The sequence below is a fragment of the Diadema antillarum genome, unplaced genomic scaffold, assembly GCF_040938485.1.
Source record: "Diadema antillarum isolate AM-2024a unplaced genomic scaffold, OU_Dant_1.0 seq00000356_RagTag, whole genome shotgun sequence".
Lineage (NCBI taxonomy): Eukaryota > Metazoa > Echinodermata > Echinoidea > Diadematoida > Diadematidae > Diadema > Diadema antillarum.
The window spans coordinates 638,238-657,696 of NW_027271362.1; the positions used below are offsets into that span (position 1 = coordinate 638,238).

The 19,459-nt window shown below is 40.8% G+C and overlaps 1 protein-coding gene across 1 annotated transcript in view; it reads left to right on the forward strand.

The window, feature by feature from the left end:
- LOC139731070 (uncharacterized) overlaps positions 1-19,459 on the forward strand; it is a 90,712-nt gene that overhangs the window by 37,685 nt on the left and 33,568 nt on the right. The window contains exons 22-37 of the mRNA XM_071641949.1: positions 321-460; positions 1,593-1,752; positions 2,548-2,880; positions 3,526-3,717; positions 5,589-5,792; positions 6,475-6,582; positions 7,384-7,731; positions 8,889-9,090; positions 11,436-11,695; positions 11,902-12,044; positions 13,540-13,702; positions 15,116-15,399; positions 15,723-15,933; positions 16,605-16,967; positions 17,893-18,041; positions 18,571-18,784. Coding sequence (XP_071498050.1) covers positions 321-460; positions 1,593-1,752; positions 2,548-2,880; positions 3,526-3,717; positions 5,589-5,792; positions 6,475-6,582; positions 7,384-7,731; positions 8,889-9,090; positions 11,436-11,695; positions 11,902-12,044; positions 13,540-13,702; positions 15,116-15,399; positions 15,723-15,933; positions 16,605-16,967; positions 17,893-18,041; positions 18,571-18,784 — 3,474 coding nt within the window. The remainder of the gene's footprint in view (positions 1-320; positions 461-1,592; positions 1,753-2,547; positions 2,881-3,525; positions 3,718-5,588; positions 5,793-6,474; positions 6,583-7,383; positions 7,732-8,888; positions 9,091-11,435; positions 11,696-11,901; positions 12,045-13,539; positions 13,703-15,115; positions 15,400-15,722; positions 15,934-16,604; positions 16,968-17,892; positions 18,042-18,570; positions 18,785-19,459) is intronic.

Sequence of the window (19,459 nt, forward strand, 5' to 3'; positions counted from 1 at the left end):
TCTCCCCTGACTGTTCTTGTTGTGTTTTAGTCCTTGCTGTCCCTGCCTGTTTGTCATTTTGCCTCTGATGAAGATTCTGCTAGGATCAAAAGCGCAGGCCCCTTTTGACTCCATTTTACTCCTTTGGCTCACCACTATTGAATAAGCAGTTTCCGCGAAGCTTTTGTTTTTTTGCTACACCTATCAATATTATTATTGTTTGTTTGTTTGTGTGTTTGTTTGTTTGTTTGGTTTTTTTTTTTTTTTGAGGGGGGGGGGGACACATACTGTATAGTGACATGATGACCTGACTTGCTGCTGATTCTCTCTGTATCATGCAGGACACCTATCGGAGGTACTCCAGAAGGCTGTGGTGGGACTCTTTGAGCAGTACCAGTGCCAGTCGTTCTACTTTGGGGAGGAGATCAGCGACAACATGATCTGCGCTGGCTACGAGCGAGGAGGAATCGACTCATGCCAAGTTAGTACAAATCATGCGTTATAATTTGAGAGATGCTGACTGCTACTATTTTGCAGGGTGGGGGGTTTATAGTAAAAGTTTTTGCAGGTTTCATGGAAAAAAGATCAACTGCTTTCACAAAATGTATGACTACTCATGTCTAATGCAGGAAAGGTATAAAATACTTTATATGCCATATATTTCACAAGTCTACATTTTTCGCGAATCAGGAATTCCCTACGATTTCGTGAATGGTTAAATTCGCGATTGTGGAGTCTTGTACTGAATGGGAAAATGTTCATGCATGCGTCATATCCACATCGGGAACAGAGTCAATGGAACATAACTCGCAAAATTCACGAAAATAAAAACATCACAAAATATTCAGCGTATACATATGTACAATACTATATTTCTACCAAAAAAACCCCAAAATAATAAACCTTTTCAGCCCTCAAGATACTACAATGCTTCTTCTCCTTCTTCTTCTTCTTCTTTCTTATTCTGGTTGTCCTGCGTCCTTCAGGCATAAAGATTGTTCCTGGCACAATAACTTGATAACTAGAAAAGCTCTCTGACCTGCGCCAAACATCTACTTTCCACCGATGATCTTGCTTTTCACAATGAGGTTTTTCTCCTCTCCACCACTGGGGAAAAGCTCTTTGGGCGAGAGCAGTATGATTTCCACCCATATGTGTACATGTTGAAAAATTGCCCAGTTTCCCAATATAGAAGCCTTTGTTACGTCATTAATCCTCAGCTGCGCGGCGCTCCTCGCCCTAGCAGAAACTAGAGCATGCACTTTAGTGCGCGTTCGAAAGCCTAAAAAATACGCAGCTTGAACTCCCAAGTTCATTGACCCTTCCTGTCAAAATATAAAAAATCCTTCATAAATTCCCCCAAAATTCTCGGATCAATACCCACATTTAATTGTTTGTTACTTGTGTTATTCTCAACCTTTCCAGTAAGTTTCATCCAAATCCATTGACTACTTTCTGAGTTATTTTGCACATGTACAAACAAACAAACTAACAAACAAACCAGCAGTAAAGAAAATATAACCTCCTCTCTTGGCAGAGGTAATGATAAGTACAGCAATCAGTACTGTGTATGTGGCTGATGTCTTGACCTCTGACCTCTGAAATCTCCACAGGGGGACAGCGGAGGGCCCCTGGCCTGCGAGAGCACAGACGGCCGATGGCATCTGGTTGGGGTCACCAGCTGGGGTTACGGCTGTGCCCGACCCTCTGCTCCAGGTGTCTACGCACGTGTCTCACAGCTCCTCAAGTGGATTAATGACACAATCAATGAGGGTAAAAGATAAACTCATGTTTTAAAGGGACTGTACAGTACTTGAGGTGGGGATTCAGGTTTATAACATTCTTAAGTGAGATAATGAGAAATCTCTTATGAAATATGAAAGAGCATGTAATTTTAAGAGGGATTCAATGTTTATTTGATTAAAATTTGGTTTTCAAATATCCAATAAAAGTGATAATAATAAAAGGTGAGAGGCCACGCCTTTTATTAGGATCTCTTTTTTCACCTTGTTTTTGGATATTTCAGCCATTTCAAAACCGATTTTCATCAAATAAACTTTTGATGCCCCTTAGAGTTGCATGCTCTTTGACATCTCATAGAGTGGTTTCTGAATACCTCGCAAGACGTTACAAGCTAGATCCTCACCTCAACCAGAACTGTACAGTCCCTTTAAGACTTACTGCTTTCATTTTTGACAGCCTGCATGTTTGACAATAAGTTGAATCTGAATGGTATGCAAGCAGAAGATGGGAGAAAGGCTTCAGGCACATGATTGTGGATCAGTAAAGCTGACTGATTTTGCCTTCATTAAAGAAAAATGTTTGCCCATATCTTGTAAGTGCTAAATCTTTCAAAGTCATTGGTTTAATTATATTGTTTTCATCCTTACTGCTTCAATTTTTTATACTTTCCAGTAGATGATGTAATTTTTGTCTATGGACAGCTCTAACATATGGTAGAGCTGATAATGGCATGTTATTTTAACATCTCGCGATGCATATACCCTTTCAAATCAACATGTGAATTTATCCAGCACATTTGTTATACTCCTTTTTTTTTCTTTGCAGTTGATGGCAGTCGCATTGAACTTAGCGTTGGCAAGGCCCACATTCTCACCTCACCAAACTACCCTGGAAACTACCCGAACCACGCCAATGAGATGTGGACAGTCACTGCCCCAGTCGGATACCGTGTGAGGGCGCACTTCCTCGACTTCCAACTGGAGCACGAGTACGACTACCTGTACATCGGCGACCAGGAGCAGGAGGAGGAACATACCGGCTACAGCCTGCCGAAGAACTTCACGTCCAGGGAGAACGTCCTTTGGGTCAGATTTACCAGCGACTCTCTCATTGTGGCACGGGGCTTTAAGATGGAGCTCAGTGTCATTGAAGAGGAAGGTGAAGATTTCATCATCGCTGATCATGAAAGTCTTATAATGGTCCAGCAGTTCTATTATTACTGACACAGAATATTATTGTTTTCCTATTAAATATATATCTGTGTCACATAAAAGTTCATTCATATCAAACAATTTTGTCAGTTTCCTTTGTTTGAATTTGTTATGTACATGTACACTCTATACAAAAATCTGCATTACTTCAGTGATCCCTCACATTTATCCATGAGTTGATTGCTAAAGTGGACTTATGTCAGATTTATACAGTCTAGTAATAGCCCCTTTCCACACAAGCAATGCAAACAAATAGTTTCAGGGACTAGGGGTTTCCATAAGTTGGTCGATAGGGGCACCAGTCTGGTTTGGATGTCCTTGGTTTGAATCTAAATGGAATCTCCCCTTTTTTTTTAAGGGGGCTCATTTTCATTCGTATTCTGATCAGTTTACTTATACAAGGTTGTGTGCGTAATCATTAAAATTCTACATGAGATATCTTCATGGCATAAGTACCCTGGTTTATTTGCTGTGGTTTTTTTTTTCATGCTACAAACTTTTTTTTTTCACCATTTCTAGAGATGCAAAAAGCACTTTTGCTTTTCCCATCATTCTAATCAAACTTCTGACGTTTTGTTAACGTTGTTCAAAGATCCGTGTGGCAAGAAGGTTTATCACCTGGATGATGAGCCGGTGATCATCAAGTCCGTGAATTACCCCGACGACTACGAGAACGACCTCGACTGCCACTACCTCCTCTACGCCCCCGAGGGTCAAGGGGTCAAAGTTTACATCGGTCATCTGCAGCTGGAGCACAAACATGATTACCTCCACATCGGTGAAGGTCGGTCAGCCTTTGTTCCATTTTCGTAGTTTTCCCCTCTGTATTCAGTTCACCCGAGAGAGTGTTCTTTTCTTTTCCCTCTTCCTATGGAGTTTACCTCCCTTTGATTCTTTATGTACTATATGTGACCGTGCATCACAAAACGAACAAAAAGTCGCATGCAGTGATTTTGTGTGAGGACAGAAAATAGGTGAATGTGGTCAACCTGACCAATCTTGTGTTTTTCATATTTTCTGAAAGAGCAAATCTTCTTTTACATTATGTTCAAATTTGGGATCATAAAACAAACAGGAATTTGTGTTTTCAGCAGTTTTACTTGAACACTTTTTGGTGGAATAGTGTTGTTAGGTGTTTCTCATAGAACGCTCTTTTAATTTCTTAAAAACCCCGTCCATACCTTTCACTTTCAACTCCAATAACTTAAAAAGAATGATGCTACTGCATTGAAAGTTGGCATTAGTCATCTATATAGAATGTGTTAATGAAGCATGCTCAATTTCAGCCTCATTTGATAATCCCTTCATTGTTGTTGCTCTGATGGTCAACATCCTGTTTTTTGTTCCATTCATCCCACAGCTAGCATGTCTTGGTAAATATTAAGCACTTTCCCCTTCACAGTCTGTTTTCTCAGTTCACACTTTCCAGAGTATGTCCTTTCTTTCCAATATTAAGATAGGTTAAGAGAGTCCATTTGAATTGAGCTATACCTCATTTAAAGCTTAGAGTCTGCTCTTTTAGAATCTACTCTTAAATAAAAATCCATATCTGGCGACTTTTTGTCTGTTTTGTGATGCAGGGTCACATATGGTGAAAATCCCTGTGTGCCACGTTTGTTATTCTTAGCAACGTAGTCATACTTCGGGAAAACATTCTCTTTTTCAAATCTATGCAACGTCTATAGATTTTTGTTACTCTGGAGATGTCATGAGCAACATTGTAGAGAAAATGACATGCTTTGCTTTGATATCACTAATTCAATGACAAATCTGTCATTGTTTTTCTGTCAAATGACCAATAGCTGAATTCTCAAAGAGGCATGACTTTTGCACACAAAGCAATGACAGAAACTCAGTGAGTTTACCATCAAATTTAGTATGGAACACCACTTTGTAATCATTCACTACACAAAACGTGAGCCGCATGTACATGTGACAGGGATGGAATGGAAAGAAACGCTTTCATTTTACTGCGGCATTTGGTATGGTATGAAGTGTGATGTCCCTTTGCTGCTGTGGTTCAGGATTGTAGCAATGTTCTCTGCTGTTATCTTTATTTTTACCTCTGCCAAGGAAGGAGGTTAAGTGATCATCGGCCTCGGTTTGTCTGTTTGCAAAATAACTCGAAAAGTTGTGTACGGATTATAAAATGAAACTCACATAAAAAAGTCGATATTGGCACAAGGAACACCCCATTCGATTTTGGTAGTGATCCGGAAATTCTTATGGATTTTTGAAGGATTTTTTTATTTTTCGGCATAGAAGGTCAACGAACTTGGGGTTCAAGCTACTGGAGGTTTACATACGCACACTTTAACGCGTACTCTTCCTCTGCTTGGGAAAGGCGCCGTGCAATGACGTAAACAAAAGGCGCCTATTTTGGGGAATGAGTTGCTATAGGGGTCTTGCAGAGGTCTGTGCTCTCTGAGTGCTTTTCTAGTTAAGTTCAGTTAGAGGAGGCTTAGTGGAAGTCACACAGCTAGATCGGGATAAATTCAAATTCAACTGGAAGAGCAAGAAATTTTGTGAAAATGACCTTAAAACAGGAGAGTTGGAATCATATTACTAGCATATTAGTGTAGATAACATCTTTTAAGTGCAATGGCTTATCATCAGACCCTTTTTTGTTTTACGTTTGCTTCTTGTCTTTTGTAGGAATTGAGCCTGGCATGGAGCGTTACCTGCCTTACAATGGTCCGGAGCTCGGTCAGAACCGCACCCTCATTGCCTCGCTGACTGGCAGCGTGGTGGACATGACCTTCTTCTCAAACAGCTCCCTCATGTGGATGAACTTCAAGACCGACTACTCGATTACGTCCGCCGGGTTCTGGCTCGCTGCCTCTCCAGCCATTCTTGAAGGTACGTCTGCTGCCCTCATCGGCCATTTACGGAGATTAGTATATCCTTCAGCACTTATCTAGCAGAAAGAAAAGTGAAACTTAACCAGCAGCAACAAATATCAGGAGTACAAATTTAATATCTTTTTTTAAAAATGCTGCTGTCTTTGGCATTTCAAGCAGATGAAATAAAAGCAGTATCAAGAAAAAGAATAAATGATTTCTGAAAGTTTCTCTGTTGCCCTCTTTGGTGTATATCTGTACTGCATTCTCCAGCATTGTTAAAAGAAATACAAGTTACACAAAAAACATAGCAAACTTGCTACCATGTCTGATGTGCCTGGCATGATCACTATATATCAGGTGAAAATTCATTCAATCTTTCTCAGTATATAAACAGATATGGACTGCCTTTATCTAGGGAAATGTTGCTGTTATTGCCCGTTGGCATATGATGAACTCCATGCGATGACTCTGGGAACAATTTAGAGTGCAGTGAAGATCCCTTGGGGCAATAAGATCAACAATGCCCCAAAAAGCAGTCCATATAAAGTCTATACAAAATATATTTAAATGTATTATACATACTATTGCATAAGGTAAAACAGAAACTAAACAACACCACACATGTCCAATGATATCATTCAATCAATCATGTACGAGGTGTTTGTAATTTTATTTACATGATTTGTTTTTGTCCTCAGATTGTCCGGAGGGCTACTTTGAGTGTCCAAACTCTGTCTGCCAACCAATCTCTGCTCTGTGTGACGGCAACAACGACTGCATGGACTACAGTGATGAGGAGGAGTGTCGTAAGTGATGCAGCTATGTTGCCATGGTTACCAAAAGCACTTTCCTACAACATTTGGACCATCTCATCCTCTTATTGTTGTTTATTTGTCATGTGAAATGAGCAAGTTTCAGAGTATCTTTCTTGTTGCTTTTTGAATTTCCCCTGATTTGATGTTGGAATGCTGACAGCCCTGAACATCCGTTCTTGTTTAATCGAAAGTAATACAGTGGACTCCCGTTCAGAGGAAGTCTTCAGGGCCACCAGTTTTCTTTCATTATATCAAAATGTTGTTATAACCAAGTATAAAATTAACAGTAAAAAACATAGAGTGGATTATGTTGGGGCCTGAATTTTTACTTCATTGTAACCAGAATTTTATTGTAACTGTGTTCATTATAATGGGGGTGCACTGTATCCATATTGGATGGTATTGTATAATGGTGGGAAAGCAAGGTCTTTATGTGGTCACGCACTTTTATACTTGCCAGGCTTTTTCATCAGCATTTTGTATTAAATCTTTCCAAACTTGACCTACTGAGTGCAGTTGTAAAGTTGGTAAGCCCACTCATGGTACTGAGTTCGACTAGAAGGGTATAGTGGCACAACAGGGATTAAAGGGATATATTAGGTAATCTCTTTTCTTTAATTGGCAATTACTTTCCAGACATCTGAGCTAGTTGGTAAAGGACTCACTCAAGACGGCCTGGCAATCAGCTGCTAACAAAGCTTAGCAAGGATTCAGTCTGGGAATCCATGACATAGCAATATTTTTACCCGTATTTCTGATGGTTTCTGTTTATTTTCGTCTTTAATCAAACAGCCACATGTTCGGAGATTGTCCTTGAGGAATGCCTGCACGTCCTGCCCTACGACACCACCTACCAGACGCAGGATGAGGAGTTCCTCCGGTACGCCGAGGGCGTCCTCTCGGCCGCCGCCTCCATCGAGGACTGCCACGAGATGCTGCTGGGGGTGACGTGCGCCACCCTCTTCCCCCACTGCCCCTACGACGGCCCCACCTACCGCCCCTGCGCCGACACCTGCCACCAGGTGACCGGGGAGTGCCGGGAGCGCTACGAGGAGATGGACCGGGAGTGGGAGCTGGACTGCGAGGGGCTTCCGGAGGATGGCCGGGACGAGACGGGATTCTGTCTGGGAGGAGATGGAGGTATGCGTGAAAAGGACGCTTACAAAACGAATTAACTCCATTCTTGTCAGTTTAGGTATTTGCGATTAAACCTGCAAAAAACCAACAACAAACAAACATAACAAAACAAAGCAAAAATCCAACAACAAACAAACAACAAAACAAAACAAAAAACATTAAAAAGTGGGTAATGTGGCATGTATTTTTATCATAACTTCAAGAATATCCCTGTCTATACAGTATTAAGGGAGGAGGTAGAATTGTAAAGGTCTTCATATGTGCCATGTGATGATGGTCTTAATACTTAAGAATAGTAAAATGTGGCACTTACCCTCTTTTGCAATTAAATTCTTCATATACAACACACATTGCTTGATGCACTGATCCAGTAGCTGTCTGCGTTCTTGTGTTCTATTTATTTGCAAGTAAACCCCAAAACTGTAACTGTATCACTTGTATAGCTAGAAATATACTTCGAATTAAGCTTTTGTGGTTGAAAATTTATTCTGACCTTTTTACATGTAACCCGTCGAGGACGAGTCCCGAGTATACTCGGGCAAGTGTCTATGAGAAATGCTTGTTGTAGCAAAATCAAACCATCCTCAATGGGTTAAAAGGCCTCTATAGACATTTTGCTCTGTGACTTTTGTAACAAGGCAATTGCCTTTAGTGCTTCCTACTGGCTGGTTACTGTACGAGCTGAAATTTTCTCGTACAGATATTTTCGCGAATTGCTACTTGGAGAACATTTTCGCGTGTTGTTAACTTTGCGGTTGCGAGGGTCTAACTGAACTTAATCATTCGCGCGTTGTTATTTTCGTGTGTTGTTATTTTCGCGGTTCAAAGGCGATTCGCGAAATTCGTGAAAATAAAACCACCGCAAAAATTTCAGCTTGTACAGTAATATGCCCTCGAGGAAAGAAACCTTGTTTTACTTATGTGAAAAAAAAAGAAAAATGTATAATATTAAAGTATATAGTCACTTGATTTTACCAGCACACTTTTCAGCTAATTCTGTTTGCTTCAAAAGCTCAATGTATTCTCCCAGGCAAAGGAAGCTATTTTCTCATTATTAATGAATAATCTGATCTCATTGTCCTAATAAACATCTGTAAATCTCTTGTACTAGATGTATGATATTTAACGTATATCATGATCAATATCTGTTTTACTCCTAGATGTAACCGGCTCCCTACTGTGCGGCCTCCGTCCAACCATCGTCAATGTGGTGGGAGGGCTGATCGGTCAGTGGGTGGACGGTGGTCTGGCGTCCATGCTTGGGGAGTGGCCATGGCTGGGCAGTCTGCAGTCGGACCATGGACACGAATGCTCAGCCTCGCTTCTCAATGAAGAGTGGGCAATTACCTCTGGACACTGTGTGTAAGTAGATAGGTGGATAGATTGATAGATAGATAGATAGATAGATAAATGGATGGACGGATGGATGGATGGATGGATGGATGGATTGATAGATAGCTAGATAGATATACCAAGAATGGGCGACACCTCTGGACATTATATGAGTACAGTATTCATCGCATAATCGGGACAGGTTGGGAGTAGCAAACACGGCCCCTTTAAGCGAGGTGCCCGATTTCGCGATGAGTACTCACCATACACTAACGGCATACGACATGTACATGTAGTGCACACACACACACACACACACACACACACATGCATACTGACGTACTGTACATGTACATGAATACACAACACGCTACCCCTCGGCGCGACCCTCCAGCTCTCCCTGCATTCTCGCAATGATGTAGAGTAATCGCAACCGGGTTCGATTCTTCTGTCAAACACGCGTGTACACGTAATCAATGTCAGCTCATAGTCTAGATTCATAAAACGTTACGTATTCGCACATACATTGAACCCTTCTCATCTTTCATGCTCTCCCTCCCACTCTCTCCCCCATTTCACTGAATACGTAACTGTTCATAGCCCTCATTTCAATCACGTAACTTTTGCCCAGTCACAACTGAGGAAGATTGTGACGTACACACAGATCACAGTGTACAGCTGTATTGAAAGTTGAAACCAAAGACAGTAGATAACAAGATACGAAGGCGCGCGATAACAATGGACTTTGCCCTCAGAGTGTATGACTGAGATTAAACAACGCACACAGCCTGGGCTGTATGAGCGAGGCATGTTTTTTATTGGATGTGAGTCGAGTAGGAATTGCAAGCGAGCACATGGCTTTGCTTATGTAGGGGAGAAGAATGTTCGCGAAGGCATGTGCTTTGCAATGGCATGGATACTTATACACGGCACTTTCGTGGCTATGCATGTACATGTACTAGATGGACGGAGGTCAAAACACACCAATCCGAAGCTTGCTTTGTAAGTTTGTTGTAAACGACAACTGATACGGAATCTTTGAAATATTGTTGTGGTATTTTGGTAGATTTTTTGTGTAAAATATTAACAAAATCAAAGATCGCTTGAAGAAAAATTGTCCCGTTTATCAGAGGTCCCCGCCCGATTATCCAATGAGAATAACGTGCGTTGGAAATGTTTCTGGGAAGCGTATATCATTTAAGCGAGGATCCCGATTATCAGATGCCCGATTATGCGATGAATACTGTACTTAGATGGATAGAGTGATTGATTGAATGAAAGATGGCTGGACAGATGAATATATAGATGGATGGGTTGATAGACAAATATATAGATGGCTGGATAGGAAGATAGATAAATGGATGGATGAATGGATAGAGGAACAGTTAATGTGGATGTATAGATACCACATTTGTATATGGGTAGATGTATGGATGGATAAAAAAATGGATAGATGGATGGATGAATACCAAAGTGAATAGATTGACTGATGAAAAGATGAATGAATAGATGGATTTTAGGATGGATGGATGGATGGATGAATAGACAGATAGGTGGATGAGTTGATGGATGGGTTGATGGATAATTAAATGGATAGATGGATGGATAATTGCGTCGATAAAAAGATGCCATCAATGGATAGATGGATGTTTGGCCCTTACCACTCAACCAGGAATGGACTGTTACCTCAGGTCTCATTATTATTTATATAATGGTAGTAACTCAACGAAGTAAACCTTGCATTGTGAATCATATTTTATTTGGAGGCGAATGCAGATGGATACATCTAAATAGTATACAAATGATGCACAGGATAACGCCACGAAATAATCCTGTGCATCATTTGTTTTATAAAATGGGTCGAAAACTAACAGCATTTTTCACGTACCTTTGTGGGTCAATATTTGAGCGAGTGCTACATGTAGCACTCGCTCAAAAGTCAAGATGTCCGAAGATGTTCGTCCCAAACCTTTACGCACGTTGCACTCGGAAATCCCGCACATATAAGTACTGTACGTATTAGAGTATATGTACGCCACATGTTAAGCACAAGAAAGGCCGGCTGGCAGCCCAAACTAGAAGTTGTTTATAGGATTGACAGCGCGTATAGTAGCGCGTGACGCACTTATAACAAATGATTGAGTGCGCACTGCTAGTGTAAACATTGTGACGTCAGGACGTGCATGATCGTAAAAAATAATGCACGCTCACGTGACTCATTTCAGCGCTTCCAATTGGCTACATTCTTGAACCCATTTTATAAATATTAATATTAATAGATTTTTTTTACTGTGCACTTTAAATTTGTCTGTCATGTGTTCTCTCTCAATTTCTTTTCTCTGCACGATCATTTTCTGACCTCTTTGTGACCCCAGCGGCCATTTTGACACCATCTCCTTTGCTGGTCTCGACTCCATCTGGGACGAAGACGACTTCCAGATGCAGGTGCCCATCGCGGAGATCTTCGGTCTCCCGGGCATCGGGCTGATGGGCCTCAGCGACGCCCTGGCCCTCATCAAGCTGGAGTGGCCCGTCGACATCAACGACCTGGTGCGACCCGTCTGCCTAGCAACAGAGGAGGAGGAGACCATGGAGTACAGTAGCTGCTACGTTGCCGGATGGGGCATGTCCAGTGGTGAGTGTGCATCTGGTCTGGCAGAGAGAGAAAACAGATTTATTGTAGGAAACAGAAACAAAATCTTAGCTAAGTGTTCTAAGGAATCTTACCTCCACCAACAATATGAGTGTTCCTTTACCTATTTATAAAAGTCCATTTTCTTTTTCTTTTTCTCATGCTTATTGTTTGAATTTTGCTTTCACCTGACTCACCATGTCCCATAGGCTTCTTCAGTGAGGACCAGCAGCAAGCCCTGGTCCAGCTGATAGACCACGAGGAGTGCCAGGCCCTGTATGGGGACCACCTGGAGATCACCAGTGAGATGATCTGTGCTGGACTGGGCCAAGAAGCAGCGGGGACCTGTCAGGTATGTAGGCCTAAGGCTTCTCACATCCAGTGATATTCAGCTGCCATCATCTTTAATGGGACATAATATAGATGATGACTGTCAGGGGAGGGAACATGCCGAATGTTCCACCCGAAGGATTTGAAATGCTTTATAGCCTCCCAAAATAGCATATCAAACTCTCAGGGTGCAACGTTTGGTACATGTTCGCGACAACAAAAGTCGTAATCTGTTATATTATATGGGTTAGTCAAATACGTCAACATCAACCACCAGCACAACGCACTCGATCGCTCGCTCACGCAGAGCCAAATTCACTGTGCGCGTGCGGTCCTAGGCCTTCTGTCATTTGTTACGTGAAAATGTTTTCCCGTGGGAGAACATTACAAAGAATGTCGCCCATGGGCGAACATAACAATTGTGCCTCTATCATGTGACTGTGTTTTGCCAATCACTATTATAAACTGGTATTTAAATAACCCATTTAATATTCTCTCCTGATTATGTTGCTTTGTATGAACACAGAAAAATTAGAGAAGTAGATCAATGAACATTTTTTCGGAAAACAAAAACAACTCAAAACACTTTCAGAAACGGAATGAATTTTTAAACTTGAGAAAGTTAGACAAATTGCTATTCTGAGTGATCTTCATGATACATTTTAGTTCTGTATTGAGCATCTCTCTCTTTGTTTTGTGTGGCAAAAGTACCGAATATGTTCAATTTTCTCAAATATTTGAACACAGACAGAACTCATCTGCTGAGGAGAAAATTCAAAAGCATGCTACTCTTATCAGGACTTGACATGCAAATTTTTTTTTTCTCCTGTAGCCCATCAAGGCCACTTCCTCTAAAATTTAAGATTTTGGTGACTGGAAAAAGAAATGTAGACCCCCTAATTGTCCAAAATAAAAGGAAATCAGAAAATTCATTTAGAATTGTAGATGCCTGAAGGGGTCACCAAAAGATAGCCTTTTGGGAGTCTGATGGTGTAAAATCAACTTTTAGTGGCCCGGATCACAGCTGATGTCAAGCCGTGCTCTTGTCATATAGACACGTACCAAGAACAGGTCTGAAGAAAAAATTTCTCCAGAGAAAAATTAAAATGGGTAAATTTTTGTGTACAATGGAATGGAGAACAGCTCAATGTGTGGATGTTACAGAGCTGCCTATTTGTTGTGCAAATTGAGACCCATGTCAGAAGTCTGTGATATGTTTTATTCTTGCTTGTTGGATTCCCCTTTATTTGTGTGTTTGTGTGTGTGCTTTGCTTTTATTGCTTTGAAGTACTGCATCTTCAACTTCTATGCAGCTAAGGCAATCAAGTTATCTGATCTATTTCACTGCATATCATATTCTTATGCTACTGTGACACACAACAGTTTCTCCCTCAGTGGAGACTACATGTACCCCTTTCACTCCCACTGATCAACCATTTGTACACAGTGAGAATGGAGTTTGGATATACGGTAGGTTAAGAGGGTTAACGTGTTTATACCAATGTTGAACCACACAGGGTGACCAGGGAGGCATGCTGGTCTGCAGGGGGGATGATGGCAGATGGCATCTGGTGGGCGTGTCCTCGTACTCAGCTGGGTGTGGTCTTCCGGGATTCCCCACTGTCTTCATCCGGGTCTCACAGTTCATCGACTTCATCTTCAACACCATAGGCAAATTTGGTAATCATAGCTACCATTATAACATGCTTTAGGTAACAATTACCATGTTTCAAGAATTAGCATGTTCTTCTGGTAGGTGCAGTTATAGCAAGCATTGTAGATATAAGTCGTTATATTCCACATACTAAGAATCTTGCTATAGGATTGGTCAAGAGCTGATCACGTGATAAAGCATAGTTTTGTCCATCACATCACCTGAGAAGAACTAGGTCACTTGATAGTACACAGTGCAATGCACTTTCCCTTCAGTGTCGCGCCGTGCGCGCAGCAAATTCATTGTTTTGTAATCTATAAAGACAGCTGTTTGTTTTGCTGATCTCTGGCAGTCCATACAGTCTTAACGCGAGATGAGTACGCGCAAAATAAAAATGCGTTGCACTGTGGACTATCATTTAACTAGGTCACTTGATAGTACACAGTGCAATGCACTTTCACTTCAGTGCCGCGCGGTGCGCGCAGCAAATTCATTGTTTTGTCATCTACGCGCACACGTAGCCAAAGCCCTAAGGATACCTAAAGACAGCTAAAACGGTTTCATGTGGAATAAAATGGGAATTTCTAGGACCCTAGATGTGGAATATAAAGCAAATAATCAACTTTTAGTTTCAGGCAATGAGACAAACTATCACTTCCTCGGCGATCTGAATGTGTACGCTATCTTTCCTCAGCTGCGCTTCGGAAAGATAGCTACATCCAGATTGCCTCGGAATTGATAGTTTGTCCCATCACCTTCACCAACATTGATTATTTGCTTATTTAAAAGTTCCCAAACTTTCAAACATTAGGAACAATTTAGTAATACAAAAATTATACCAATCAATGCTTCTCAACCTTTTTCACTCCAAGGCCCACTTTCGCTCCTACATTTATTTTTTTTTTTTTAGAGAGACCCAGTAAGACCAAGAAAGAATCTCTTGTATCATTCTTTTGGCCAAGATCGTGGCCCAAGAGAGCTTCCGGATGAGAAGTGAAGCATTTTTTTCATCCATGTGCCAATCGATTTCATTTGAAACCTGATGTTAACATAACCTACTCTTGCACACATGTTCCTTGATGTCTTCTTTGCAAGAGCTTTATAACTAAAACTTGCTAATTTTCTTTCTGTGTGCGTGATTTCTAGAACTGTTCTCTTAAAATCTGACCTTGAGTATGGATATGCCAGACTGCTGCATTGTGTAATGGTTTGTTATCATCATGAAATATTATGATAGGTGATTATTCAAAAATTCTTTTTTGAAACAATGTCATAATTTGCACAGTGGTGGAAGAAATGATAAAGTAGAGCTAGAGAAAAAGATAGAAGTAATTTGTTTTTCAATAGCAAATTGAAATTAAACTATGCCAGTTTGTCTGAATTGTTGAATTCACTGTATGATTATTGCTTATAATCAACCTTTTTCTTTAATACCTCAGACAATTTCACGCTGATTGACGGAAACTTCACACTCGGCGAGTGGAACTCCACCTTTGGTGAGAAAAACTTCACGCTTGGCGAAGGCAAAGGGAACCACTCGACGGGCATCGGCGGTGTCATCGGCGACATCATCGGTAACGTCTTCGACCACATCTTCTTGCCCCACACGGATGGTTATGCAGTCATTTCCTCGCCTGGATACCCCGAGCACTACATGAACAACCTCTACCGACTGTGGGTTGTCTCCACGTACGAGGGAGAAAGGATTCGCGTCACCTTTTGGGTAGAAATCATTTTACTTCTTCATCTTCTGATTTTAGATTTGTGACTGCGTGGCTCATAACTTACAAAAAGTAATAGGCTAAAATGTATTGTCACTTTTCTACATAGTTTATACAAGTAACTTCCAAGCTTTAGAATGATATAAAACACGTGCTAAAATTGCACCATCCTAAGCCATTCAAAAAGTGATCAAATTAAGAAGAGTTAGGATGTGCAATTTCATTGAAAAGGGAAAAAGAGGACATAGATAGGATGGTCTTATTAGATAAGATGTTTGATGGAATTATGAATGCAGTGTGTATTGAATGCTTTGTGTTTGACCAGGATTTTGATCTGAGTGAAGATGGTGACTATCTAGCCATTGGAGAGGGGCTGACCGCCCTGCTTTGGGGGACCCAAATAGCCGTCCTATCTGGGTCAGATTTCCCGGAAGACGTGGTCACCGACAGCAACAGAATGTGGATGATGCTTCGCACAAATGGAGCAGAAACGGCACGTGGCTTCTACCTGGAACTCACTTCTGAAGACCAGACTGGTGAGTCGCGCAGCAGAGTCAACTTGCAATTAAGTTGAACCAGCATAAGGGAGGTGGAAAAAATGGGTTATTCATGGTTCTGAAAAGCAGAAAGGAATTGGTGCATTTTCATAATGACGAATTTGATGAAGTTGATGATGGAAATGATGTCCATGGCAGCAATGATGTAGAAGACTATGGTGATGATGATGATGATAATGATGATGAGTATGATGATGAGTATGATGATGATGATGATGATGATGATGATGATGATGATAGTGATGATCATGATGGTAGGGATGATGATAGTGATGATGACGATGATGACAATGGTGGTGATGATGATGATAGTGGATTACGATGAAGTTGATTGAGGTGGTGGAATTGATGATGGCACTATCAATGGTAGTGAGTGTGGGGATAGTATTGCAGATGGTTTGGTCGTTAGTGAATGCTAATGGTGATAATGATTGTGGAGATGACGATAGTGGATGGTGATGATAGTACATTTGTTGGCAGTAATCAAATGTCATTAATGGTGATGATGATGGTTTGGTGCTGGTAGTGATCACTACATTGTAAATGAAGATATGATGCCTGCAACCAATGTCTGACAGTAATCAAGTAGATAAAAATCTAAATCATTATGATGGTACATTTTTTTTTTTTTTTTGATGACGACGATGAAGATCATGATGAAGATGACGAGGATGAAGTCCAATACTTCGGTGCGGATGAGGTCATCACGATCTATTCTCCCCAATATCCCGGGCGTTACCCTGATGATGCCGAGTACACCTGGCTCGTATCGGCTCCGTACGGTTACCACGTCGTCGCCACTTTCCACTTCTTTGAGCTGCAGTGGCGTTCAGATGTCTTGACCATCGGCCACGGCCTTGACCCCCACGATGAAGGCACAGAGCTGGCCTCTCTCAGCGGTGAGGACCTCCCCGAAGCAGTGGAGTCCTCCACCCATGAGATGTGGCTGACCTTTACCTCCGATTCCTCAATCGCGTATCGAGGATTCTGGATTGAGCTGAGTGCCGAACTGGGTAAGGAAGAAATAGAATTATTTCTTAAAGAATATAGCATAATAATGCATGATAATAAAGTTTGCATGTCCCTTTTGCAACTTTGAATATCAGATCCCTTTCATAAGGTGGTATGCTGAATACTAGATAGGTAAATTAGACCTTCCATCAGAATATTAAATCTTGAAATGTCTTTTGCGGCAGAAGGGGATTAAATACTAAAGATTTCCTGTAAATTCATTCTGGCCCCCCAAAACATTCCCACCATCATTCTCGGTACAGATAACTGATATCTTTCTTGCATAAAACTTGCAATCTTGTGTTATTTTACTGATGTCTCTCTTGCATAAAAATAACAATTTTGTGTTATTCTACTGATATCTTTCTTGCATAAGACTTTAATTATGCAATCTTGTATTATTCTACTGATATTTTTCTTGCAAACAGCTTATAATCTTGTAGTATATGCTGTTTCCTAGATCTCTATCCATTCATCAGAGCATGGCAACTTTATAGATTAAAAAAAAGATGAATAATATTTTCCATGTTTCCTGAAGCTGCCTGTATATTAAAGAAATGTGGTTGAACTTATGTTAGAAGAAATTCAGCTCAGCTGGGCAATTATTAAAAATGAAATTTGGAGATTTCCTGAAAATCGAATGAAAATATTTTCTCCCACATCTGCACTCAAGTAGATGGACAGGCCTCATGCTACAGTATATAGTCAATTCATGAACCGCTGACAATGTGTCGGTTGAGAATGATAAGGGCATTAAGTTGCCACTAAACCCATAGTGTTCGAAGCATCTTGCGTTCGAAACACCCTCATCATTCGCACCCGACGACTTCATATGTTTGATCTGTGAGCTTGATGTGTAAATATCAAGCACTTGAAAAATGAGAAGTAGCACACTTAGATCATGGATTAATTATTCTCTTGTTTCAGGATTCGGCAGTGCAGATCACTTTGATTTGACTATCTCTTCACTTGCCATCTTCTCGTCTCCGGGGTACCCTGATTCCTATGACAACTATGTCTACACGACATGGACGGCTTCTACACATGAAGGCTGGGTCATCACAGCTTCCTTCAAGGTATGTATGTTGGGAAAGTACGAGGCTGGTTCAGGTGCCGGCATGCCTGGCACACAGCTGTGAGGTCATTGGTACAGGCCTCAGTTGAAACCAGCTGAAGACATTTCTTAATCTTTTCTTGCAAGTGCAGAATGATTCAGGACATTATATCTTTTTGTGTTGTTCTTTCATTCTGAAATGGAGTACTAGTATGTTTCGTAGTGCTTCGACATTGAAATTCCTTTAAGATCACTATCTTTTTTTGTTCTGGAAGATTCCAAATAATTCCAAATAATTCTGGAAGATTCCAGATGATTCCAAATCATAGATGATACAGCTGCTGATAACTTTTATGACAGTACAGGGGCCCATTTCATAAAACTTGTCATCAGTGACAACTGCCACATTTCTATGACAAATTTGCTCTCAGCCAATCAAATGCAAGGATTTCAGTAGCTTGTCACATCTATGACAACTTGTCAGTGATGACAAGTTTTATGAAACGGGGCCCCTGGTCTTGATGTACATGTACATGTATTTCCAATCCCAGGACTTTGAGCTGGAGCTAGACTATGACTACCTGCTCATAGGTGATGGTTTGTCGCCGTATCAGCCTGGATCCCTCTTGGCAAACCTCACTGGACTGTCCATTCCTGACGATGTGACGTCCAGCGGTAATGCCATGTGGCTCCTCTTCACGACGGACTACTCTATAACCTACCGGGGCTTCGAGGTGGAACTCACCACATCTGAGATGGAAGAAGGTCAGTGTAGGCTAATGGACTTCTTGCTGAGTTATTTGTAGGGATACTACAGAAATACAAGACTGTATGACCTGTCCTGTATTGTGTGGGAGTTGAGTTTCAGAGCAAAAAAGCAGTGGAACTGTTCTTCTCTTGACACAGATTATTGAAAGAATTATAAAATCTCTCAGGTGATATAGATAACCACTCAAAAGTGTGTTGCATTCTGCATGTTCTTGATATAGTGCATCATTATTGGTTGAAGTCAACTTTGACATATTCCCAATTCCTAAACCTGTCAACTGATCCCGTATTTATTTAGTTTCAACTTTGTTTTCCTGTTTTTGTCAACATCTGCTGAAAGTCAGTGGTGTATGGGACGTAGAGGAAAGTTCCTATTTCTGCATTTAGTTATTTTCTTCAAGTTATTCCTATTTACTGAAGTTTATTGTTGGCAAGTATGCATTCGACAAGCAATCAGTCTTGAAACAATAGATGTGATAGATTAATCATGTTAGTTCTTCACCAAATTAGGAAACAAGATATATATTTCAAGGAGTTTTCTTACAGCCAATTAGACAGTCTGGACCCTGTTTCTCAAAAGATATAATCGATTTTAAATTTCCTTAACACACAGGCTGCCATGGACTTATGATCGATATCAACTTTATAATCAATTTTAACTCTTCATTAGAG